The 26,556-nt window shown below is 38.0% G+C and overlaps 1 protein-coding gene across 1 annotated transcript in view; it reads right to left on the bottom strand.

Annotated features, from left to right (window-relative positions):
* Window positions 1–811: 811 nt before the first annotated feature.
* The window catches only part of ITFG1 (integrin alpha FG-GAP repeat containing 1), a 187,008-nt gene continuing 161,263 nt past the window's right edge, over window positions 812–26,556 (bottom strand). The window contains exons 15-18 of the mRNA XM_032787061.2: window positions 14,858–14,982; window positions 13,721–13,803; window positions 4,817–4,934; window positions 812–2,162 (exon numbers count right to left, since the gene is read on the bottom strand). Coding sequence (XP_032642952.1) covers window positions 2,103–2,162; window positions 4,817–4,934; window positions 13,721–13,803; window positions 14,858–14,982 — 386 coding nt within the window. The 3' untranslated portion in view covers window positions 812–2,102. The remainder of the gene's footprint in view (window positions 2,163–4,816; window positions 4,935–13,720; window positions 13,804–14,857; window positions 14,983–26,556) is intronic.

Here is a 26,556-nt window from a genome sequence, read left to right as displayed (position 1 = left end):
ACTTGGAAATACACGGTCTAATTACAGTTGCAACTTTGATCTTACCGTTAGTGATGGCAATCTTACTGAAAATTTTTGTTTTTGACACCTGCAGTATGGAAAGCCTAGGTAAGGTAATAAACATCTTATTGTAACTTAATGTTTAACAATAAAGCAGTATTTAATGCTTATGATATGTAATACTTACAATGTATTGTTCATTATCATTATAGGGAAGCTGTGTGTTGCAACTAGAATCTGTTGCATAATAAAGCTTTTATTAGAAAAGCTTCTAGTCTGTTTCTAAATAAAATTTTAAATACATAATCTGAGTATAAACTGATGCAATGTTGGATTATTGAATGTGCAAAATATCCTGAAACAAAATCTAAGAGAGGCATAAAACTGAGTCACTCAACTCAAGATATTCACTGAGAAACTGACCAGCGGGAGATGTCCCATTACTTTATATTTACATATACACAAGTAGCTAGTACTAGTGAAAGCTTCACAGATTGGTAGAAGTGTATCATGGACAGTTCTCCTCCTCTTATATTAGAGCTCATTTTTAAGTCTCATGACAGTAACAGAATTAAATTATTCTTACTGTGATTTATGATGGACATAATCAGTTTAACTTACCAGCCCTGTTTTCCTCTTCTGGCCCTCTACTAATAGCTCAATGTTGACAGGTGACTATAGTATCAGAGATTAATGGGTGACAACAGGTTATGAGGCAGTGACCGCTCGCACAGTGAAACAGACCAACAAGGCTATAATATAAAGATAGCACCAACAATAATATTTGTTTCCACTTAAGCAACAAACATGCTTGATTTAATAAACATTTATTATGAATGCACATTAAGAGATTTAAATACACAGTGAATCATGTAAATGCAAACCATTTTAAGAACAAAGGAAAACTGTATTACATAAAACAAAAGCATGATGGTTCTCAAGGTCTATGTATTACCATTGCTGCAGTGTAATCTGGATGATGGAAAGCTATTGACCATTTTGAATATACAGAACTGAGCTTCTCTTCAGACATGATCATCACTCTCTTCCTACAGAATGTGGGGTCAGTAGCATAACATGCTCTCATGTAAGAAGTTTATATCAAGGACTTTATATGAACCATAGAATACCTCAGCCCTTAATCATGAATGGCCTTTGAGATGGAAACAGGCAGGCCAAACATAGGACTCAACCCCAGTCTTCCTTACAGGTTTTTCTTTAAGCTTCTCCCCAAGAAAATCAAATTCCATTCATAATTTTGATGGCCATTTGTTTTCACAGTTAAATTTAAGTATAGTCACATTGATATGCATCAATACTCAAGCAAAATTCTTCTGATCCCATCCATTCTTGGAAAGCATACTTTTTACATAGTTTGGATTATAATGATTAATTTCAGTATAAACTTAGATTTTATTTATTTTTTTTAAACTTGAATGGTTCATGCCTAGAACTAATATACATCAACAGTACAGATGTCTGATGACTGGTTATTTGGCTATTAGCTTTGTAGATTTATTTTAGTCATTCAGTAAATAAATTCTCATCTAACTATTGCATGTAAGGACTAAAAAGAAAAAAAAGATCTAGACACCTTAGCTCAAACACCCCGAGAGCACAGTTATAGTAATTGATGTAAAATGTCTCATCTGATAATCTGCATTAGGTTCATTTACAGAAATATTTATATTGCAGAAATATATAACTGACAAGACCAATTCAACTGGCACTAAAGGATTCTTCTCACTGAAATACTAACTTTTTTTACACGTGACTTCTTTCGCATCAAATGTTGTACTAGAAGAAGTGGCAGTATGTAAACATTGGAACACATGCAATATGATCCCTTACTAAGAAAAATAAATTGACAGCGTTGTTAAATAAAGGCCAATAACTGCCAGCATATACAAACTGTTTACTGAAAGCTCATATTGAGACATTCAGGTCTGATTTTAGTACTTTTCAAATAAATACCAAAGAATGCAACATTTACAAATAACACACCAACAATACCCCACCTCCCTGGATCTCCTTTACAAATTGGAATTTCGTATTTTGATTAAGCAAATGAATAGCAGCTTCTTCATAGATCTTAAGGCATGTTACATAGCATCAAAATGGAACCGATGGGCTTCTTGTCGTTTCTCTCTGTCATCTGCTTTCTGAAAAATAAACCATAACACTTTACAGAATACAAGAAACAGTATAGCACATACCTTGCATTCTAATAGAAAATTAGTTATCAAATGCCACAGAATGGCTGTTTTTTCAACTTGGTCACTCAACAGAAGACAAAAAGCTAACTAAGTGCCTCAACAATTACACCTCTCCCTCAATATAATGCTGTCCTTGAGAGCCAAAAAGTCTCATCGCTTTATAGGTGAAACCGCATTATATTGAACTTGATTTGATCCGCTGCAGCGTGCAGCCCCTCCCCCCCCCCGAGCGCTGCTTTACTGCGTTATGTCTGAACTCCTGTTATACTGGGTGGCGTTATATCGGGGTAGAGGTGTAACACTTAAGAGGTGTCGATTTATAATAGAAATAATCTGCTCAAAATTGGCTGCTGCCCTTAATGACAAGATGTTTTAGTATTAATCACCTAATGCTTTGTGTTATTTTAATTAATTTTTTTTCAAGGATTATTGCTTAAGTAGTTAAATGAAAAATGCTTCTTGCTGCACTTTTATGTCATCTGCATTGTAAAAGAATAAAAACATGATGAATAGTGAATTGGCTCTGAAGCAACCATACATGGTCCCAGCTCTGTTGTAATTTAAGAACTAGGTTTTCTTAAAATTACTGTTAACAGAACCAAAATTGAAAAATTTGGCAAAAGGGACAGTAAGATTGTAGCAATTCAACCAATACTAGCAATAAGAACTGCAGATGAAAAATTGGGGCTCCACTTTGTTTGTGGGCACATGCATGTGTATAAACAGAGAACAACTGGGGAGATATATACATTTCTTTCCTTATTTGGATGCTGTACATGCAGAACTGTCAAAACAACAGTATTACTGACGTGTGTGTTTGGATAAATAAGGAGAGTATTCAGCTTGTACCTGTATCTGTATGGTCTCTAGTTACACGTAGTAATTTTCCATGTATTTTATTTCCTCTCTCCAGTGCAGAATATCTTGTCTATGCACTTCTTTCCAGAGTTTACTAATGTTGAATGAACTTCATTGGGAACTGAGATTAGCCTTACGTGAGAAATAAACTGTTTGTCTGCAGCTACAGAGTCCTAACAGCATTTCTAACATATATATGAGCAAGCAATGAATCGCTCTGTCAATTTATCTGACTTGCACAATTCTTCTTGCTTGCTACTTGTGCCTAACACTTTTTTTTTTTTTTAGCGTGAGTAAAATATTGTTATTGTTTGTCACCATCATGACACAGGCATGTGCCTGAGCTGGTAACCTTTCACAACAATTTTACTAGGTATCTATGCTATATTTACCTCATTTCTATAATGAAAGCTAGGTTGTGGGAAACATGATACCACCTGCTTTGGTTCCATTCCAAAGATTTCCTTGTTAGAGACCACACAAGTGTACAATGGGGCACCCTGTTGGGTTGTGTTCTACTGGATTTTGCTGTTTTAGTCTTCTGTGACGGGCTTACAGTTCTCAGTGTAGTTAAAGCCCCCCCACTTTAAAAACAATTTCCATTCGGTTGTGTTCTCGCTTTCAGGCATTCTGAAAGTGTTAAAGACGATTTCTGAATTGACAATAATAATACTAATAGTTAACTTTTAAAGTGCTGTCCATGTAAACTGATTAACCATCACATTATTCCTATGTGGTATCATGATCACTATACAGATGGGGAATCCAAATCAGAGTGTCTGAGTGATTTGCTCAAAAGTCACACAGCAGGGCAAAAGGAGGATTAGAACTCAGGAGTTCCAGGATCCTTGCTCATCTGACATCAATCTGAATGTTTAACTGGCCTTTTTGTTCACAAACACTGCCAGGCATACCAAGTCAAAAATGCAGTAATTTTATTTGACAGCTGTAATTATGGTATGCTAGGTAGTAGCACTTATTGGCCTTCCTGACAGTTGACTATTATTGTGAACTGAGAGTGGTTAAGGAAAATGAGAACACTTTTCTTTTGTGACATGAAAGAACCCTCTCAAAATGCTTCTTCAAATCAATGAGTTTCTATTTGCTGTAGTGTATTTCAGCTATATTCAATAAAAGAGCCAATATGTCCATGATAAAATCACAAACAGTCTTAAATGTTAATGTTAGTCGGTGAGGGTAGAAAATGACAAGGAATGTTTTCCTTCTGTTTGAACTACCAGTGGAACTGAAGAACGGTAAGCTGGGTGTTTACGCTTAGATTTCCAGACTCATATTATTCTTTTAAACTCTGATCAAAGGCTGAGAGTGCAAGATGTCCAAGATATTCATCCTGGATTTTTCACATTTGCTGTCTGATCACCCTAATATGAATTGAACATTTTCCATTTAGTTATGAATTATGGTTTTCTCTGAACACTTACCAGTTATTGCCAAATTTCCATTTTTATGGCTCAGAATTAAAACTAAATACTAAATATTTGTTTCTAAGGTTTCAACAAATCCTAAATTATCCTAATTTTGTGGATAATAATAAAGTCTGATGCCTTTCAGGCATGAGAGGATTATTATAGATTGATTAATTTAGTGAAAACCCCTCAAAACTTTTCAGCTGAAACACACTATTCAAAACAACACAGCATAGTGCATATATTAAAATATTAGGAATTTTAAAGTATTATAAAGATACATCTAGAAAATCATTTCCACTTAATTAAGCTTACCTTTTCTTGCCAGTGCAATACGCCAATTATTGCTAAGATAAAAACGCAGACACCAATTAGGGCTATAGCTGTGAGCAGCACAATGTTACTTGGGGTCAGGTACAGCTTGGCACTCCAGCTACAGAGAAGAGGAAAAGCAAAGGAAACCTCAGTAACTCTTCATTAGGAAAAAGAGTAGATTCAATAGAGATTATGTTTGCAAAAATATAAAGGTAGTAAGGTGACCCATGACTTGGTCTTCAAAAGCCAAGGGCTTTACTGAAAGACCTACCCTAATAATGTTTACCTACAAATATAGGGTTTAATATAATTAGCATTTCCAAGTAATGCCATCTCTAAGCTTAGTTTCTACTGAACTACTCACAAAAGTGCCCTGGGTAGCCTCAGGGACTGACTTTTTCATTAAGGCACTCCTTAATGTGACACTCCTTTTGCAGTGGGAAGGAGCAAAATAAAATGCACAGGATAAGCCTCCAAAAAACCGTGCCTGAGACTTAGGTGAAGGCAAAAGAGCAGAGAAACAATCCACCTGGCATGCTGCCTCTTTTGCCAAGAAAGACCCTTTGCTGCAACACAGCACTGCAGGGGACATGGGGAGCAGTCATTGTACACTTCCATCAGTCATCTGCATATCTACACTGTTCAAAAATTAATGCTGCATTAGGTTCCTCTCTGTGCCTGCATAAGCCTCAGAACCCACTGTGCAGGCATGGCAAGGACAGCCAATGACAGCTGTACTTCTAGGGGAAAAGAGAGGCCAGGCAGCATCGTGGAGGGTCATCACACTGTAGAGTAGTGCTTCATTTCCTTGTAGATAGAGAAATGGGGGTTCCATAGGGTACAGATGCCTTGCTTCCTGTCTCCTCCACAAAACACCTGCATTTGGAGGGAAAATTTATAAAGAAGTCTGCCTGACAAACTCAGTGGAGTTTCTTAAGTGCTCTTGGTCAGGGCTGGCGCTTCCATTTAGGCGACCTAGGCGGTTGCCTAGGGTGCCAGGATTTGGGGGGGCCGCATGTTGCCGGGAGGGTGGCAGGCTGCTCCGGTGGACCTCCTGCAGGTGTGCCTGCGGAGGGTCTGCTGGTCCCGCGGCTCCGGTGGAGCATCCGCAGGCACACCTGCGGCAGGTCCACCAGAGCCACGGGACCAGCAGACCCTCCGCAGGGACGCCTCCGGCAGGTCCACCGAAGCTGCAGGACCAGTGGACCCTCCGCAGGAACGCCTGCGGGAGGTCCACCAGAGCCGCGGAACCGGCGAGTGGCAGAGCGCCCCCCGCAATGTGCCGCCGTGCTTAGGGTGGCGAAATGGCTAGAGCCGGCCCTGCGCCTAGGGCGCCAAAAACGCTGGCGCCGCTCCTGCTCTTGGTTTTACTCTATCAGGAAATAATGTGGCCTTAAATCAGGTTATAACAGGGCATTTCTATGAGATACAGAGACAGCAACAATTTCAGTATTTGTGACAAAACATCTTTGCACATCCCATACTATTACAATGTATTAAGAGACAAAGTGGCTTAGTCTCTCTAATCTGTTTTATTCCACTTTTTTGTGCTTGAGTATTCATAACAATTGATTTTAAAACATGTAGTAGGTACCTTATGTACAGTACACTACAGACTATGAAACTGGAAAGATTTTTCACATCAGAATAATTTTTACCATTGATAATAAAAGAGTTTAGGACCCAGAAAGCTTACTCCTGAGCTGCAGCATGTTTCTGAGCCATTAAAGACTATGTTCGAAAATATAGTTTTATTGGTTTCATATACATCAGATGTGCCAGTGTGATATGGTGTTTTATGAAGACCAGCCCTATTGATCATAGGGAGTTAATAAACAAGATGTCAATACAGTCACATAAGGCTGTAAAACAACTATAGCCAATCAAATGTCATCTCATTCTTTCCTTGAAGTACAAATTGTTTGATATTGATTTCACTTAAGTATTTCAGCAAAATTAGCTGCAAGTGCCTCATTTGTGGTGATGAGATATAATGTTTTCAACCTGCAAACATAAAAATGTTAGCATTTTAGAGAACTGACATATTAGGCACAATCTACAGAATTTCTGTAAAAACAGATGGATTCACAAGGAACTGCATCTCTTCCTATCTGGCAGCTCTCCAGCACCTTCCCCTTAGGGGACAATTTATCAGCCTCCCTGATGCCTTCTGACTTTGTATATGAGAGGGGTGATCTGGGCTTGCAATGTAAAGTCTATGTCTGCAGTATGCTTAGCTTAAGTAGTTCATTTCCTGCATGTCCAAATATTGACGCAAAACCCTCTGAGCTATAGCTCCTTGAATCCAAAAATCTCAAGGCACTTTACAGCCGTTTCTTTAGCCTCATGCCTTTTTTACCTACAAACTGAGGCACAGATTTGTTAAGTTTTTGTAACTTTAACTAATACTTGGATCTTTTAAAAATATTTAAGTTATTTTGAAGAAAGATAAATTCAAGCCCATCACAAGTTTGTCATATTTTCAAATAGGAATAATTGACCTTTAAAGCTCACATCATTTTAAACATTTAGCTCAAACGTTGTGACCAAATAATGCTGCCATTGAGGCCTCACCTTCCAGTCCCTGCTTCAAACTTCAGTGGCAAAATCTTGTAACGTACGTATTACTGCTTACCTCTTATTACATATGTTTAAAAATACAGCATTTTTTGTTTATTTCAAATATTACATGATTGTTGCATGCAATAGTTCTGAGCATATCTTATTTTTTTAAGTGACTTGCTCAAAGGCATATAGTCAGTCAGTGCCAAAACTGGGATTATATTCCAGGAGTCTTGACTCCTTGTCCCCTGCTTTAAGCTAGACATACACTCTCTATGTAACAAATTAAGAATCAAAGGCAACTTTTTCTCTCTCATGTTTAGAGAAAACTTGTGTTTTCATTTAAAAGTTTAAAGTTAAGATTCTTCTAACAAGCAGCAATTACATTTGGATTAAATCAAAATTTATTGACTAATGAGGTCAGTCTCTGTAGTCAATAAATCTTGAAATAGACTGAAAAATGAAATCAATTTATAAATAAATAAATTTGGAGAAAGCATTCCTTCAGAAACACAAGGAGGGAAATAAAAGTGCCTAAGAGGTTGGTTGTAGCTGAAAGTGGTACAAGAGAATCTATAAAAAATATCAATGGCAGTGAGAGTGCACAGAAAATTATTTATTGCTAATTTGAAGAACAGTACACTTGTAGTACTTGCAAAGTACACTTTGTCAATGAGATTTTTATTTTAAAACAGGATTCCTAATATGTTTACAATTTTTGTATTTGGAGATGTGTGCATGTATTTTTGGCATGGGTGACTAAGGGCTGGCCACAGCCCCAGTTCAGCAAAGTACTTAAGAATGTGTCAAATTTTAAGCATGTCAATAGATTAAAACATTTTAAGGCGGGAAAAGATTATATCATGATCATCATCATCTTCTAATCTGACTTCATGCATAACATAGTCCATAGAAATTCACCCAGTAATTCCTGCATCAACTCTCTGTACCATCTATTTTTAAACATTTTCTAATAAACTTTTAAATCTTTTAGAAAAATATTTAAGTGTACTGTAAGGCAGTCTGTCTTTCTAAAGAGTAATGGTCTGTCCCACTGAGAAGTTAGGGGCTTTATGCAGAAATCACTGGGGAAGTTCTATCACCTGTGTTATACAGGCGGTAATGGCCCCTTCTGGCTTTAAAAATCTATGAATACTTCCAGACCTTCTCACATGCTTAAACTTAGACAAGTGCTTTCGTACCTTGCTGAACTGAAGTCTATTTGCATAAATTGCTCAACATTCTCCCATTTGGAGTATTAAAATGAGTGCCTATGTAAGTCCACATAGAGAGATTAATTGAGTTGCCCAGAGTCACCAGCAGGACAATGTTGGAGCTGGTAATGAAACTCAGCTCTTCTGAGTCCCAGTCCAGTAATCCATTAGGTCCCATTGAATTGAGTCAAGAAGCAAGTAATTTACCTGATTTCTTATTCTGGCACCATTCGTAGGCTAGCCAGTAAGAATCAACCAATTTTAAAATAGCTTCTAAAGCAGTTTATAAAATTAAGGAGAGGGCCAAATAGGTCATAGGGTTATCCCTGAGGAAACCCCATGGTCCACTTACACATTTTTTTAAAGAGGTTGGGTTCCCTGACCACTCAATTAAAAATTTAAGTCAGTCAAATCTGCTAATATACAATGAATATTTGGTATCCTACAGATAATAATCTATTGCATAGAAGTATAGACAGAAAGAAAAATGGATCTTTTAATACTTGAAGGACACATAGGCCTAATGCCACTCACCCCATCCAAACACCTAGAACTAAGGGGAGGTTCAGATGCAGAGCTGAACATATGGCTTATGCCTATCTCAGATTTGAACTCTTGGGGTGAGGGGACTTCAACATATTTTTAGTGCTAGGAATGGAGCACGTGTAAGGCCAAATTTCCAAAAGAGGGTACAACTGGTTGACCTAACCAAGACATGCATAGACCCACTGTGGCTTAAAAAAGAGAAAGTACAACTGTGGGTGTAAACAAACAAATGTGGTAATAGGGTAGCTAGACTCTCAGTTCCTGCACCTGCAGTGGGCCTGTTTGTGGTGCACACGTGGGGTTCTGCAAGTGCACAGATTTAACTTTGAAGCCTTATGAGGATGATTACGTATCAGTCAGCACTGTTCTATATTTCACTGCTGATTAATACAACTACTCTGGAAGTGAGGGTGACTCCGAGTAGCAACTTCTCCCTCCGGGATTTGACCCGTCTGTTCTCAATTCATTATGCTTAGCTCTGAAATTTTGGCCCTTGGCCCTTAAAAATGTTTTGTCGTTAAGAGACAGAGAAGGGAGCTTTTATTATGGAGAAGGATTATGGAGAAGAGTCTGATGACGTGGGTCAAATCTGGCAGAAAAAGGGGATGTTAAGCTCCACTCACAATTGCAGAACAGCTGGATGTTTCAGCTAAATTGATCGTCAGTGAAATAGTAAAGTTTAAACATATAAATCTTCATTAGGATTCAAAGTTAAAACCCCACTGAGATGAATTAAGCAGTTCTCTCTAAAGTGGTACTGTTCAGTTTGACTGGCTGCAGACTTGAGAGAACAGAACATTTTGTCCTGATAATTTGTATATTTGAAGAGAATAGAGGATTCATTTCTTAGGCAAGTTCTTCCTATTTTATTATGTTACTGGAGGAAAGAATCAATTCTGTCAATAGAAGAATGGATCAATATCCTTAATGCCTGTTTATCCCTGGAAAAGGCTATTCAAAGAGAACGAAGGCCATGGCTACACTGGTGCTTTACAGCGCTGCAACTTTCGTGCTCAGGGGTGTGAAAAAAACACCCCCCTGAGTGCTGCAAGATACAGTGCTGTAAAGCCTCAGTGTAAACAGTGCTGCAGCGCTGGGAGCACTGCTCAGCTCCCAGCGCTGCAAGCTACACCTGTAGAGGATGTGGAGTACATGCAGCGCTGGGAGACCTCCCTCCCAGTGCTGGCGCTGCAACCACACTCGCACTTCAAAGTGTAGCCATACCCGAAGATTCAAGTGCAGCCATACTCGAAGATTTACTGGGACTTTTGAGAAAATGTGGAAGTACCTGTTTGAGGATTTAAGAAATCTGAAAAGGATTTAAATACAAATTGGGATTGCACTCGTATTCATCTCTAGGATGTAGAAAGAAGAATTGATTTTTTTAAAAGGAGTTTCTTTCCCGTTTAGGAATATCAGGTGTGTAAAGTCTAGTCTTCCCTTATTCCTTGATGTGTCAGAGCAGCTGCATTGTGTGCACTCCCACCTTAACTGAAAGCAAAAGTACAGAGGGATGTGCTTGAATCTGTATGTTTAAAACTGTAATAAACACTTCCTTTCTTTGAAATGTCAGTCACTGAAGTTATATAAGAAAGTTTTAAACAACCTGACTAAACACCTCTTCTCCTCTCTTGACACATGATATCGTTTCACTCATTTTTCTCATCATCAAAACCTGCAGTCATGGGGTGTGACTGGAGCTCAAGAAGACATTCCCAAGCTGTCTTTACTCTAGCTATCTCGGATCCTGGAGCAGTTAAGTTCACACAGAATCTTGGTTAATTACTCGTAGGGCTAGTCTGCACTAAAGCACATGCTGGTGCAGCTTCAGTGCTCTGGGACGTCAGCTAGCTAGATTAAAGCTAGCTCAGGTATGTCAACTTGAGCTGCAATCATGCCCTTTAAATCCAATCTAGACATAATCTTAGGAAATGTCTTTGTGTAGTGAAAGTTTTCAATATGTATATTTCTCCTGTTTTCACATAATCTCCAATTATGGTTTCCGCCTATTGTCATTCTACAGTGTCCATATCTGCATGTGTTTCCTCTATGAGAAAACTAAACCCAATAATTTGAAAACAAGAAGATTTAGAGAGATTTCTGTACAGGGGTACTTTTAAAATACATAAGGCTAGAACATTAAATCTTACGGCTGATGTTATTCTTGTGCTTAATTGCTAATGCAACATAGTTTATATAAAAGTGATGTCACATCTCATCTCTTCTTATATCTGACTCTACAGTAAAGTTATAATGCTGAAATTGTGATATAAGAATAATTTCATTATATATAAAATTGACTTCACTGAAAGATCAAGCAGAAGAGAAAGCAAGAATGTGACTAATAAAGTCTTTATTATGACTAGGGGTCTACCAAATTTGCGGCCGTGAAAATCACATCACAGAACGTAAAATCTGGTCTCTGGCTGCCCAGCTCTGAAGGCAGAGTGGAGAACAGCTGCTGCTAGCCGGGCGCCCAGCTCTGAAGGCAGCGCTGTGACCAGCAGCAGTGGAGAAGTAAGGATGGCATGATATGGCCACCAGCAGCTGCTGCTCTCCGCCCTTCAATACTGCTGCTGCTAATGGCGGCATTGCTGCTTCCAGAGCTGGGTGCCCGGGCAGCAGCAGCAGGTTTCCCACCACTAAGCATCAGGCAGCGCCACAGTCAGCGGCAGCAGCGGAGAAGCAAGGATGCCAATACTGCAACCCCCTAGTAGGCTTGTGACCCCTTTTTGGGGTAGGGTCCCAGTCTGAGAAACGCTGTAGAGAAATCACACATTTTTCATGGTTGGTCACGGTATAAATAGCAAATTTTGCGGATGGGTTACACATCTGCGAAATGTGCTATTTATGCCATGACCAATCTGCGAAAAAATGTGTGATTTCTCCGCGATTTAAGTAGACACTTAATTATGACAGATATATTCAATAACAGCAAAAGTAGCACAGAAAAGTGCTGCCCATAATAAATTTTTTTATTCTAAATTGATTTCAGTATGAACCCTCTGACCCGTAGACACAGGAAAATACATATATCCATGGCAACACACACCATGTGTTGAAGGGCTGAATAGAAACCTTTGTATCTAACTGGACACATTGAAAGTACATCTGATGAAACCAAAAAAGTCTATTTTTCCCATGACCATGCTTTTTACTTGATCAAAAAGAAAGTTGGCAGGTATGTTTTCATTTACAGGAATATACTTAATGGATGCTCACTGTAAATATATAAAATGTTTATGCAAATACCTGTATGTTCAATAATTTAAAGAGAAAATACCAATATTACCATAGTGTGAAATGTGCAATATATTTTAAATATGACTGTCTTGAGCTGCAGAAAGAAATAAAGTTGCGTGCTTATTTACAAGACTCTCTCATACAGATGAGGGAATATGTAAATATATTCCACATAAACATGTATACATATACATATTCTCTCTCCATTTGCTTCCTCCCCCACAATTTAGCAATGGTCACAAATGAACACATCTATAATATACGAAGTATGACACACTGACAATATTCTGTAATAGCCTGAACAAACTTTACATAATTAAGATAAAGTTTACTGAATTAAGTTAAACCTGACTGAAGTAGGCTCAGTACTTTGGGGTACACAGTATAAAAAATGCAATTGTGTGTAATTGGGGCAGTGTATTTACCTTCTTTAGTAGGGAAGGGAGGATGCTAATGTACTTCCTCCATTATCAACCCTTTGAAGCCACTCACCTGGAGAAATCTGCACATACTAGTTCAAACTGGAATCTCCAGGGACCAGACAAAGTAAGGTTTTTTTGACAAATAGCCTGATTTTAAATTGGCTTAGGGTCTTCTACCTGATACTGCAAATGAACAGGATCCCTGGTCCGTGGAGGGCTCCAATCCTTTTGGGAGGGTTGGAAGGACAGGGCCTCCTGAGGCCTCCTAAGACTGAGTGCTTGTTCTGAGCTGAAGCTGGGATTAACTTATAACCACAAGGAATCCCCCTTATGTGGGGTCTGAAGGACTGTCCCTGCTAGAATCCATATTAGGACTGGGGTGAACTCTGGTAAGCTTATTAGCACACATATAGGTTCTTTTACTGTTTTCAGTGTGGAATGCTTTTTTCCTTAAGAATAAGGTAGGCTTGTATAGGAAGTGTTGTGTGGTGCCTTATAACTGTGACAATTACACCTGGGCAGCCTGTCTCTGCTGGGAATGACACAGTGAAGGCATGGAATGGTGCAGCCTGGAAATGCCATGGTCAAAAGGGAGAGAGAAACATGCCTCCACCTAAGAGAGATGACAAGTGGAGTGTCTGGAAATTAAAGTGTCTGCCCTTGATGGACAATAGAGGGGGAACACAGTTGCAATTGCCCTGAGCAGACTCACCAAGTTCTGAATATGCTACTCTGCTCTTCAGATAATCAAATATAACTATCTACACATGAAAAGAAAAGACCTTTTCTGTTAGCATTTTTATCAATTAATTATTCTATAATCATTCCACCATCATTCATTCATATTCCATGACACATAATTACAGTTCTGCATCCATAGTATCATTTGCAAAATCTACTTCAAACAATGATATTACCTTCGAGGAACGTTGTGTGGATATGGAATGACTATAAGTTGGGAGTTCGGGATGATAGCTGTCCATTCCTGTTTTCTTATGGACTGAAAAAAGAAATGAAGGTATGTCTACTTCTTACAAATTAATACAAATTTTAAATATACTGAACTTTTCTGATTAATGTTATACAATAAAAAAACAAAACAAAAACCTCAAAGCATTAATTTTCCAGGAGACAGGAAAGAATAGTGATAATTCCCTAACACTAATATAAAGATTTTTTTTTATACTGAAAGATCCCAAAGCAATTTACAAACTGAATAAAAACGATATACAAGGATAACTTCACCCACTACTGAAATACCACAATCTCTGAGATAAAACATGGTAGCGTTTAAAAAGTGCACATTAGTACTGCAGTTTAGAGCAGGAAGTGAAGAATACTATATCCAACTGATTCAGTAGGGAAGTTCTATATAGGCAGAATTTAATTATCCAAATATAGTCAGGACACTGGAGTAAACAATCTATTTTTAAAAACAGCATTGAGAGATCTTTCATCACCACAAATTGTCAGGATCATGGTTTTACATTTCCTCTGAAGGAAGGTTCCTCCAGCAGAACTGTTCCCCTTGTACCATGCTGGTAGGAGTACAATACCAACTCAGAGGGAAGTAGGTGATTCGATAGGTGACAGACATTGTTTTCCTGCCCTACTTTGGAATTCTTTGGTGTTTCCCAGCCAAGTACTGAGCCAGGTGGGCCTCATCCACCTGGGCAGATCTGATGGGATTACAGTATAAATGAGTGTGGTTGCTGGCATAATAATTGGACTCTTAGAGCAAATTGAAATGTTATTAATATAAACCAACTCTGTATTTCTATGCAAATAGCATACAAAGGCATACTTTTGTATTTTTCTCATGAATGATATTTTTGTTTTATTGTTTACTTCAGAGGCTAATGAGTGATACTATATGATGGAGAAAATGAACACAAAGTAGTCTTCAGCAAACCGTTTTCAACACCCACGAAAAATGTTTCTTTATAAATCTGACTTCTGAAAGAGAGTAGTCCTAAGAACAACACCCCTCAAAGCTTCATTGGGCAAGGAAAATACCCGAAAAAATAGTTTACCCATGGTAAATCTCAACTTACCTTTTCTCCTAAAGGACGAGGAATGCCAACATATAAGTGATCAAGGAAATTAGCACTGCGTCCCAAACCTAGCACATTGTAAGGCAACTGGAGAGCAAAATGAGCTGACTGGCTAAGTTGTCCAGCTAGAATTTAATTTAAAAAAGAAGCTGTAGTGAATCTACTTCTCAAGACTTTCATCACAAAAACATGTTTTGCCTGCAGCAATAATAATGTTTTAAAATTATAAGTAAACAATACAATTATCTGTTCTTAAGTGACAGATCCTGCATTCCCAAATAATCTGTGGACATTCAACAAGAAGAAGAAATTTATTCCACTAACAATTTCAGAACTAGGTACCAAGCACACTGTAGACCAAATTTTCCTCTGACTTAAACCTGAGTTATATTAATTGCAAGCCAGGGCAGAAATTGGCTCCACTGATAACAGATAATTATAAACAACTGAAAACAAAAAGACTTTTTCTATTAAGTGAAAGCAGGAAAAGGATACACATTTTTCTTAGCTAGCTTCAGATACATTAACAACATATGATCTCCAGATATATTACTTACTGCATTTTAGCAAAATCTCTTACAATCTTTATCTTCTACAAACACTTAGACAGCATAGATTAACTTGAATCCAGTGTGGGTCCTTTGTTTTCTAAAAAGCCCTTTATAAAAGGATTTGTTTCTTGTTGTCATAACAGAAACCAGATAAACATTAAAACCACTTCAGCCCTTCACCAGGATAACAGAAATAATTTCAACCTGGAGGAGGGGACTGGCTGGTGACAACATGAGGTAAGTTTTCAAAATGGTGAGAAGTAGTTGTTTAACAATGTTTTTTTTAAACAAGAATTTGAGTTTCAAATTCTTGCACTGCTTTGATATGCTCTGATAGGTTATATTTTAAATCAAGAATCTCAAATTAAGCAATAAGACAAGACAGGATGTGAATTTTGGGTGCAGTAATTCACATCTTGTATGTTAGAGTAGGAGGCTGCAGGCTGAGTTCTGTCTATGCAACTAGGCATGAATTATTATAACATAATTCAATCCCTGCAGTCCTTTCTTAGATAAAAATAAATATACTCCACCACCAAGGGAAGTAATTATTGGCAGGAGGGTAAAACTCAAGAGCAAAGATATCAAGATATTCTGACATGTTTTCTATTTTAATTTTATGGATTCTGAAACACTATTGACTTTATGACCCTGGAGTGTTTAAAGCCATTGAGCACTTTCATTTTATTTTCAGCTTCTATTGGCCTGTCACTCTGTTTAGCACTGGTTTAGCTGCATTCCTTGCTGACATGAGTTGTCAGCAATATGTAATTTTACTAGAGTGGACAAAGCCTTCATTGCTTATCCTCTGATGGGGCAATACCTTAAGCCCTGATCTTGCATCAGGTACTGTTGAACTCAACTTTATTACAGAAGAAAATCATAATTCTAAAACTTAAACACACGGATACATTTTTGTGGAAATGAAGGTTTAGAAAGGAACCAGACTATCTTTGAAAAGCATGTTTTCAAACAACCAACTAGTTTTGTTTCTGATTTTAGCTCAAAATACAGCTCAGTTCGTGGGGATGGAGCGGGGAACTGGATCAGAATCTGATTGATTTAAATGAGTTTGGTTTCAATCTAAGGTGTGGAAATTTCACAGGAGCTGTCAGCAGCATTAGAACTGCTCCACTTAAAGGCTGAAGGTAAGTTCTGCCCAAGTCAAGATGCTGAAACACAACATAATTTGTATACGAGCCCAAAGAAGTGGGAAGCCAATTTAAGATACCCACGCCACACTTTCTGCATTTGGGGAAACCAGATTTTTGGGCGACTCAGCTGAGGAGCAGCCACTCTTTACAGTGTGCTCCACATAGTGCCAAGACGACATATCTACTGGATTTACTCCTGCTTATGGCAGCAACGACTCTGACAGTCACTTCTGAGTTTCTATTTTCTAGCTATGTTCATACAGAAGGTAGAATTCAACAACAGCATGGTACCTAAGTGACCTCTGCTGCATGACGGAGAGAGGTCAGAGAAGTGTGTTGTTCTGAGACTCACAGGATGGACCCCCAGTTTCCCTGCAGATATGGAATTTCTACCAGTTTGGCCAAGACATCCCTGGCTCCCTTTGCAAGGTTGAAAACCAAATACCTCCATATATCCAGAGCCTTGCATCATGTATATTTTAACTTGAAGTTTAACTTTTTCCCCCCCTAGGGAGAGTACCATAGGCCCAGTGACCATTGGCTTGAATTCCCAGCTTGCCTTAGAGCTCTTCTGCTTGTGAGGCTTATATTACATTGTACAAGAAGGCAGGGCTGATTAAGCCAGGTGATGATTGCCACAGATGTAAGATGCTAGGGTGTTATGATCTTTTCTTAGGCAGCTGTGTGTTCATGGTTATCATTTCATACTACATGGTTTAAATGTGCAAATGGCGAGTTTAAAAATTATCTTATCTATTATAATGAAACTGCATTTTTGTATTCTTGGTTGGGAATCCCAAATATCAGTCAGGCAGAAATTGCAATTAACTCTACTGTAATAAGGATGAATGAATTATAATATTTATCAAGGATACCACAACACTAAATAGAAACAATATTAAAATGTTTTTTTCCTAAATAAATAAAGTAACCACATATGACATCTTTAATATGACAAATGAATACCCAGACTGAGAAAAAATGATTATTTTAAATAAATAGATTTTTGGTAAAAGGATTTAATTTCTTTTCAGTCTTAGCTTGTCAGACAGGACTGAAAAATTACAGACTTTCCCACAAGTAAGTGTGCTGTGGGCAGACAATTAGTCTTTTAAAAAAGAAAACTTCCTCTTTGGATAAAAGATCCCATGATATAAACTGAGGTGATTTGTTTAGTATTGTATTTATCAACCAAATGGAAAGTCACAGCATAAAGAAGCAAATGAATTACAGAAGTGTATTACAACAGTGAAGATTTTATTATTGGAATACATAATAGCAGCAGTAATGAAAAAATGTCAGGGAATCTGCATAAAATGCAATACAAATGTCAGACTTGCCATTACATACTGATCTCAGCTATGTCTGACTCAGATCGAAGGATGTGAGAACATTAGGGAATGCAGTGACAAACCAATCAAAAATAATCATAGATCTTTCTTACTGAGCATAGTTGTGTTCACAAATCTAAGAAGTGGACATTTTCCAAAACACAAGGCTGGCTAACTCCATATTTTCAAAGACTGGTTTTATCTCAGTATTTTTATACTTGTAAATCCATTGCTTTCAATTAAAGAAACTACAGAACAAGCAAAAACATTGATGGTCCTCCAAAAAGAGTGTACGTATGGGTGATAAGAATATCTGTGCTCACAGTAAGCGTTCTAAGGATAACACCACAGTCTTTTGCTGCTTTCTTTTCAAAATTATCTGCCCTTTTTCTTACTCTCCAGCTCCATCCCTTTCCTTCTATTCTTGTTACTTTATTTTCTTGCTCCTCTGCTTGTCTTTTACTCACTATGTATTCTCTTGCTCTTTTCCTCAGTTCCATCTCCATGTTTTACACACAATCTCTCTCCCCCTTCGAACTCTTTTCTCCTGTTTTTTTTTCTTTTTTGATTCTTACTCTTATTCAGTCTCTAGAATTCTCCTCCCCTTTCTTTTGCTTAAATGAGGGTTGGTGCCAGGCTTGCACTATCCACTTCTCTAAAAGCTAACCCGACCTGTTATGGGAATTGTCAGCCTCTCTAGACAGAATTTTCTACAGTGCAATATAGCTGTGAAAATGCAGGGAGGCCCCAACCTCCTTTCAATGCACATTTAAGTCACTGTGTAGTGAGATACACTGGACTGGTCTACACATAGTTTCTAAACAGATTTAGTTAAACTGGTACACAATGGTTTAGTCATCATTGGAGACCCCTTGTGCTGATACTATTAGTTCAGATAAGAGGGCCCTACATTAATTTATGTTAAATGTATTCCTATATTCTTGAACTCTGAGAATTTGGGGAATCTAACACTCAGTTCAGCGTCATCTTCTTGCTAGCTAAGACAGTGGTTCTCAAACTTTTGGACCGGTGACACCTTTCACATAGCAAGCCTCTGAGTGTGACCCCCCTTATAAATTAAAAACTCTTTTTTTATATATCTAACACCATTATAAATGCTGGAGGCAAAGCGAGGTTTCGGGTGGAGGTGGACAGCTCGCGACCCCCTATGTAATAACCTCACGGCCCCCTAAGGGGTCCTGACCCCCAGTTTCAGAATCCCTGATCTAAGAGGTGTTAGCTGAGAAGACTGAGCATCTTTCACCTCAGGGAGGAAGGATGGTCCAGTGGTTAGGGTGCTACCATCTCACTGGGGAGACCTCAGTTCAAGTCTCTTCTTTGCCACAGGTTTCCTGTCTCAGTGGTTTGAGCTTTGGCCTGCTAAACTCAGGGTTGTGAGTTCAGTCCTTGAGTGGGGCATTCAGGGATCTGGGGCAAAAATCTGCCTGGGATTGGTCCTGCTCTGAGCAGAGGGTTGGACTAGATGACCTCCTGAGGTCCCTTCCAACCCTGATATTCTATATGATATGATAATCTGGATTCTGTTTGATCTGGAGCAGTTATTTAGTCTCTCTGTGCTTTAGTTTCCCATCTAGAACAGGATTAATTTTCTACTCACAGACATGTAGGGAGGATGAATACATTAAAGATAAGGCACTCAATACAATGGTAATTGGTTCCATATAAGTACCTAAAATCAATTTAGCTTAATTAATTAAAAAAACCAATGCAGGCTAAATTGATTAACGGTAAATCCATAAAAGGGGTTTTCACTGATACAACTAATCATTCTACATGGTTTCACAGTATTTTCTTTAAAACCCTATTTAGTTTCATTAGTATTAAATTCTACAGGAGTTTTCAGAAGGGAAATTGAAATACCGTAATACTAGGATATTTAGCATTTAAAGGAGAACTGTTAAAGAGGGATTTGTTTGAGATATTTAGGATTATGAGGAAACTGGAACTGAGCAGGCCCTCCTTTTTTTACTCTGTTCCATCATACAAAAATGAAATTAATGTCAGTTAAAATTAATAAAAGGAAATACTACACATAATGTATAGTCAGCCTTAAGGTGATTGGAGAATCTGATACTATATCTGGGTTTTTAAAAATGCTCGATAATTTCATGGCTAATAACATTTGTCTTTATGCATGCCAAAATTAGGGTAATCAAATTTTTTGCTTCAGGGTGTAAACTGCTCATTTGCAAAGATCAGGAAGGAATGTTTTCCTCTGCACAACATTGAGGAACTGGGTAGGTGCCTTACAATTTAAGTTGCTTTCCTCTAAGAGCATCAGACATTAGCCAATACTGGAACTAGGATACAGGACTTAATGGATTAATGGTCTGATACAGCTTAGCTTCTCCTTGTCTTTTTAAGTTGCTGACAACTCTCCTGATTTAAAAAAATTACTTAAAATAAAAAGTATCTTATACAAGTTCACAGGTTTCAAATATTTGATGTGTTGCATTTAAATCCTCTGTTGGATGTACATATTAGAGTCATAAAGGATTTGGTAGTCACCTGTTACATTTTATTTGCATATTCTCATTTTTTGTGCTTAGAATTGCAAACTATTTGTTTGAAATTACAAATGTGTGGCTGAGTGATATGGATGCAAGAACTTGGATCAAAGATTAAAAAGTAAATAAATAAAGGGAAACTATTGAAAGAACTACTCTAGTAAGCTGTTATAGCTTTTTGCAGTTCTGAGTCATTCCTAGTATGTGTTGCTTGTCCAATTAAAATATGCAAGGTTTGAATTAGATCTAAAAGGTGATTTTTTTTTATTTTATTTTTTTTAAGTATGGCAATACTTCCACAGTATCTTTATATGCATTCCTCTAGCTCCATTTGCCCTATCCTAAACCTAGGCCATTCACCATTCCAAAAGGTTATGAACATGCCACTCATCCTTCAGGCAGGAAGTTGGGACTAGCAATTTCTTTTGAGATAGACACTACTGCTGCTTTATGAATGAGAAAGCAATATGCAGAAAATGTCACTCCTGTCCCCATTACCTTACAGTGACTTCAACATACTTCTGAGTTTTTGTTCAGCTTCATTACCTAGATCACTAGCACTTCTGCCAAAGATACCAAGATAGCTATTCTTTATTATGTAAATTAGAACTACTGTGTTATGAAAGCAGTAGGGTGAAATTTCTAGTTGACTTATTAAATTTCCACAATAGTGAAAATTTCCTCTGTTGATTAAAGATGAAGTTTCAGATACAAAAACCACTAACTTACTTGCAGATAGTAAAATAAACAAATAATATAAAATACTCATTTTAACTTTACAATGTTATAGAAAGTAGCTTGAAAAGGTTACTCAGTATGCAGATCCTTGGGCAAGAAAAACCACTAGTGCAATTAAATTACGCTAAAGTTACAGGCCACCAATAAAAGTGACACAGGTTCATAGACTAGCAAAGAATAGTAAGAGGGCAGAGTATACAAGTAGTAATAAAAATCTTCTGTTATGGTTATACAATATCATTTGTAAAAAACATTTTGTAAATCATCTCCAGTAGTAAGTGTAAGCATCATGTATTGTTGATATATCTTCTCCCTTGTTATCTGTTTTGAGGGGCCAATTACTTTTTTAAACTAATAGTATGAACAACCTCAAGCATTCAGCAATCTTGAGTCAGGCCCCCCAAAATCAAAAGACCACCTTAAGACATGAGATTGTGATTAAGTTTTTTGTTTTTGCTTTTATCTGCTTTTTGATTTTTTTTTTTCACCTGGAGGGGGAAGCTGCCAAACCCCAATTTGTGTGTGATAATCTCTGGTTCTTAATTAATCCTTAAATGCACACACAAAAAAGTAGTATCAGAGGGGTAGCCATGTTAGGCTGGATCTGTAAAAAGCAACAAAGAGTCCTGTGGCACCTTATAGACTAACAGACGTATTGGAGCATAAGGTTTCGTGGGTGAATACCAACTTTGTCAGACAGAGACAAAAAAGTAGGACTCCCCGCTCACTCTGGCCACGTCTATACGACGCGCCATATCGGGGCGTTACAATCGATTGCTCGGGGATCGATATATCGCGTCTCATCTAGACGCGATATATCGATCCCTGAGTGCGCTTACATCGATTCCGGAACTCCACCAAAACCAACGGAATTCCGGAATCGACATGGCGAGCCGCGCACATCGATCCCGCGCGGTGAAGACGGGTGAGTAGATTGATTTTAGATAATCGATTTCAGCTACGCTATTCTCGTAGCTGAAATTGCGTATCTAAAAATCAATTTTCGCGCGTCGTGTAGACCTGGCCTCTGTTTCACTTAACTTCTTCTATCTACTGAAGTGCCTCACTCATATGCACCTAGCCTGCTCCACCCCATATGTACTGTTCCTCACCTACCCTCTTTTGTTCCCCTCCTTCTCCTCAGTCTCATACCCATCACATTCTCCTGCTCTGCCATATCATATTTCCCAGCATCCCCCTCAGTCTGTCTTCTGTTCCCCCAAAACCCATCTCAATCTGCCTCATGCTCCCCATAGTCCTCTGATTCCTCAGTATCCTGTCTAGTTTCCTAACACACTCCTTTCCCTGTTGCCTCTTCAGTCTCACTGACAGCACCTCCATGGTCACTGGCCCCAGTCTGGCTCTCACATGACGACTAAAAGGGCACCATTTTCTCTGAAGGCAGCCTGTTGCTTCAGTCCTATTGACATTACTGGGAGATGGTGGCCATCTTGGGTAAAAACCTACACAACTTTGCAAACATCATTATGCTCACCTTAAAACAGCAAGCATGGGCAATACTGGAGCTAGGGTTGCCAATTTTGGTTGGACATATTCCTGGATATTTCATCTCATGACAATCTTTGAGTAAAAATTCATCTTTAATTCCTGGAAACTCCAGGACAATCCTGGAGGGTTGGCAACCCTAATTGGACTAGTTCTATTACTCAAATAATGGTCTAATCTCTTAAACAGAGCTTTTTAATTCTAATATCCTGAACTACAGGATTCCAGTTTAGGTTACTGTTTCAAATGGCTTGGGAGGGGGAAAATACTTCAAGCAATGCTGATTCTTAATTTAAAAAGGACCTGACTTTATTTATGCTGTTTTAGAAACACATGAACATCTGTTTTGGAGAAAATCATTTTAAGTAACTCACTGATTATGAAATCAAATGCTTTAAAGAACTATATATCCCTGAAAAGAAGGCCAAAAGGATGAATATTGGGGTTTCTACTTTTTACAGCTTGCATTAATGACATGCCAACATTTTAATCAGCAGAACTGTTAAATATGCTGATGACACTTATGCAAAAGTATTAGAGTACAGGAGTATTTTTTAGCAGTACTGGTTCTATCACCTTATCTGCTTTGTCTAATTAAATCACTGAGCAAACATGTATTTAAAAAGAAAAATGCAGAGGAAAGACAGCTGTTTCATTCAGCTTAAACATTTTCTGAAACACCAAAGCTGACAATTAAACTTCTCAGCTAGAGGGCAGCTTGTTAAATAATCCTGACAGTTTAAAAGAGTGCCGGCCCTCCCCCCACAGCAATATAAAAACTAAAAAAAGAAACTTCCATTTCCCCCTCAAAAATAAAATGTTTGTAGAGGTTGTATGTCATATTAACTAGTTTTTGCATGTCATGTATCAACTGAACCAGACTGTGTGCTCCTTGGGGCAATAGTCTAATTTGAATTTCTCTGTAGAACATTGTGAAAACAAATGTATAAAGAAGAACGCCTACACATTAGAACTATGACAATTATCAATAAGACAAATGTCACTAATGGTGTAGCACTTGGTTTTTATTTTTAGAAATCTATTATTGCTATTAATTCTAATATGGCTAACAGTGGAAACATGCATCTGTGATCCAACCCAAGCCCTCCAAAAATTGATAGCACATTTTTTTTGAGGAACACTTCAGATACACTTTCAAACCTGCTTACTGTGGGGAAAACAAGATATTTGTTGAGTGAGGTGAGCTTTTCACCTTGAAGTTTAATGTTCTGAATGATTATGCTGCTATTGCTCCAAATGATTCACTCTTGCTCCAATGACTGAAAAGAATAACCATTTCTTACCTTGTTGTACAGAAAACCAATTGCTTAAAAAAACCCAAAACACTTACGTCCCCACCCCCTCAAAAAATCCTGTATCCAGGCAATTTTCAAACTGAGTTTTCTTTGTAATTCTCTAATAAAACATACTAAATTTCCTGCCACGTAATTAAAATGTTGATTTTTACTATATAATAGCATTTTTAAAGAATAGGGTTTAAAAGTGTTAATGTGCCAAATAATTCCGCTATTCACTCAATTAATTAACTTTGGGATATAAAAAGAGAGATTATTACTGAATTTACAGCCATTTTAATTTCAGTGCCTGACAATTTATTGAATGAATGCATTAAATTTAAAAGGCTAATCAATGTTATCATGTGCCACATTCCATCTATGAGTAAAGCAGAGATAAAACAAAATTCTTTGATCTTTTATACTTAACAGGTTACCTGTTGAAAAGACGGGTGTGTGTGCTGAACATCTGAATCTGTTGCTTAGGTTTAACCTATAAAATGATTTCATGTAGGAGTTCTTTTAGACTACATCCAAAAGCATTACATGCTTTTTACTGCTAGACTGTAGAAGACTGGAAGCTAATATCCTCATTACAGCAAGCAAAATCACTCATTATAGAAAATGATTACTAAAAAAATCCTCCTCTTTCTATAGCTGGTTAGCTTTACTGAATGCATCTTCTTTTTTTCAGGACAGTCTCAATTTACTTTGTGCTTAGCTTCAGCTACAATACACTGACGGCTTGCACTGTTGCTTAGAATTCTATTCTTCAGCTGCAAAACACTGTTAAAATAATGCTAAGCATTTGTTATAAATCCATAATAGCATGGAAATTCATAGTTAAGGCTAGAAATCCAAGGTAACATTAATCCTTAACCTACTCTATGTAGTCAGTTTAAAATATTAAAAAAAGAAAATTCATTCATTTCTGGAAATAGTTCAAAATGTCTGGCTGAAGTCTCATTTTTTCAAATTTAAGCTGGATTCTGGGAAGATCTTGGGCACAAGGCAAATCTCAGGACTGAGGCGAAAATTTTAAGTCATTTTTGTGCTTCCCCAATACAGAACTAGTGAGCCCCAGACTGGTCCATATGCACAGCTTAGAGCAGCCTAAAGACTGCTGTAAATTGTGCTGTGACAGAAGTTGCACTGGCAACAGCAAATTGCTGGGGTGCGAGGAGGGAAGGTGTTGTAGAAGTTGGTGCTGCCGTTTTCTGTGCCACCCAAGGTGAATCCTCAGATCCACTGTGTTTAAATCTGTTTTTTGCCAGGATGAAATGGTACAAAACTGAGTGAAAGCACTGGAGAACTGTGGCCTCTGATTGTAACAGTTTTGCTGCAACTGAATTTCTCTCGAAGAGATATGGGTGCAATGGTTTAGGTGCAGGACCAAGACTGAGAACCAGATCATTTTTAATGGCCACTTTGACAACTACTACCCCCCAGTAGTCTTAGGCTAGTCACTTTCCCCCCATCTGTAATTAAACAGAGGCTACTACAATTTACCAATGTTACAGGGAAATTATGAGAATATGATAATGTTAGTAAAGAGTGTGAAAATGAAAATTCCATGCAAGTGCTAGTTGTTATTATTCTCAGTTTTTACATTATTCATAAAAAATATAGTATTGAAATGAGCTGGGCGAAACCTTGTTATGGGTTGAGTTGAAACCTCATTAAAATTGATGTGAGAATGCACCCTTCATTTAATATAGTTGTAAAATACGGCTAAGGGGCCACATCTAAAACTAGGCCTATTAAAATCTACCCAGAAACAAGCACCATGTGGATTGGGAGTTCCACTAGGTATTGTGACCATGTGTCCGTGTGTGAGAAAACAGACAAGAACCGGGTTGTGTGTGTGCGCGCAAAAAGTAAGATGGCCAAGCAGTATACAGAGCACACTGTGACTGGAAAAAAGTAGAGATAGCACCTTTGGGTCTGGTGTTGGCTAAAGAGGCATGGTGCTGTAGACTAAGAAACTGACTTTATACATTCCTTGTAAATAAACAAGACTGCATAAAAAAGAAATACAAGACTTCATCAATTTCTGCTTCCAACTGGAACGTACCCAGGGCCTCAAACTTTGACTTGCTGCTCAGGTCATGCGTTTTAGAAAGAACGCCACTAGTCATCACCTACAGTCCCCAACTAAAACCTCTCCAGCGCATCAAGGATCTACAATCTATCTGAAGGACGACCCCTCACTCTCACAGATCTTGGGAGACAGGCCAGTCCTCACTTACAGACAGCCCCCCAACCTGAAGCAAATACTCACCAGCAGCTACATACCACACAACAGAAACACTAACCCAGGAACCAATCCCTGCAGCAAACCCCGTTGCCAACTCTGTCTGCATATCTATTCAAGGAATATCATCATAGGACCTAATCAGATCAGCCACACCATCAGAGCTGCACATCTACCAATGTGATATATGCCATCATGTGTCAGCAATGCCCCTCTGCCATGTACACTGGCCAAATCAGACAGTCTCTACGCAAAAGAATAAATGGACACAAATCAGACATGAGGAATTCTAACATTCAAAAACCAGTAGGAGAGCCCTTCAGTCTCCCTGGACACTCAACA

Source organism: Chelonoidis abingdonii, chromosome 19 (genome assembly GCF_003597395.2).
Source record: "Chelonoidis abingdonii isolate Lonesome George chromosome 19, CheloAbing_2.0, whole genome shotgun sequence".
NCBI classification, from domain to species: domain Eukaryota; kingdom Metazoa; phylum Chordata; order Testudines; family Testudinidae; genus Chelonoidis; species Chelonoidis abingdonii.
The sequence above is the reverse complement of the archived record's forward strand: the minus strand, read 5'-3'. Positions and strand labels throughout refer to the sequence as shown.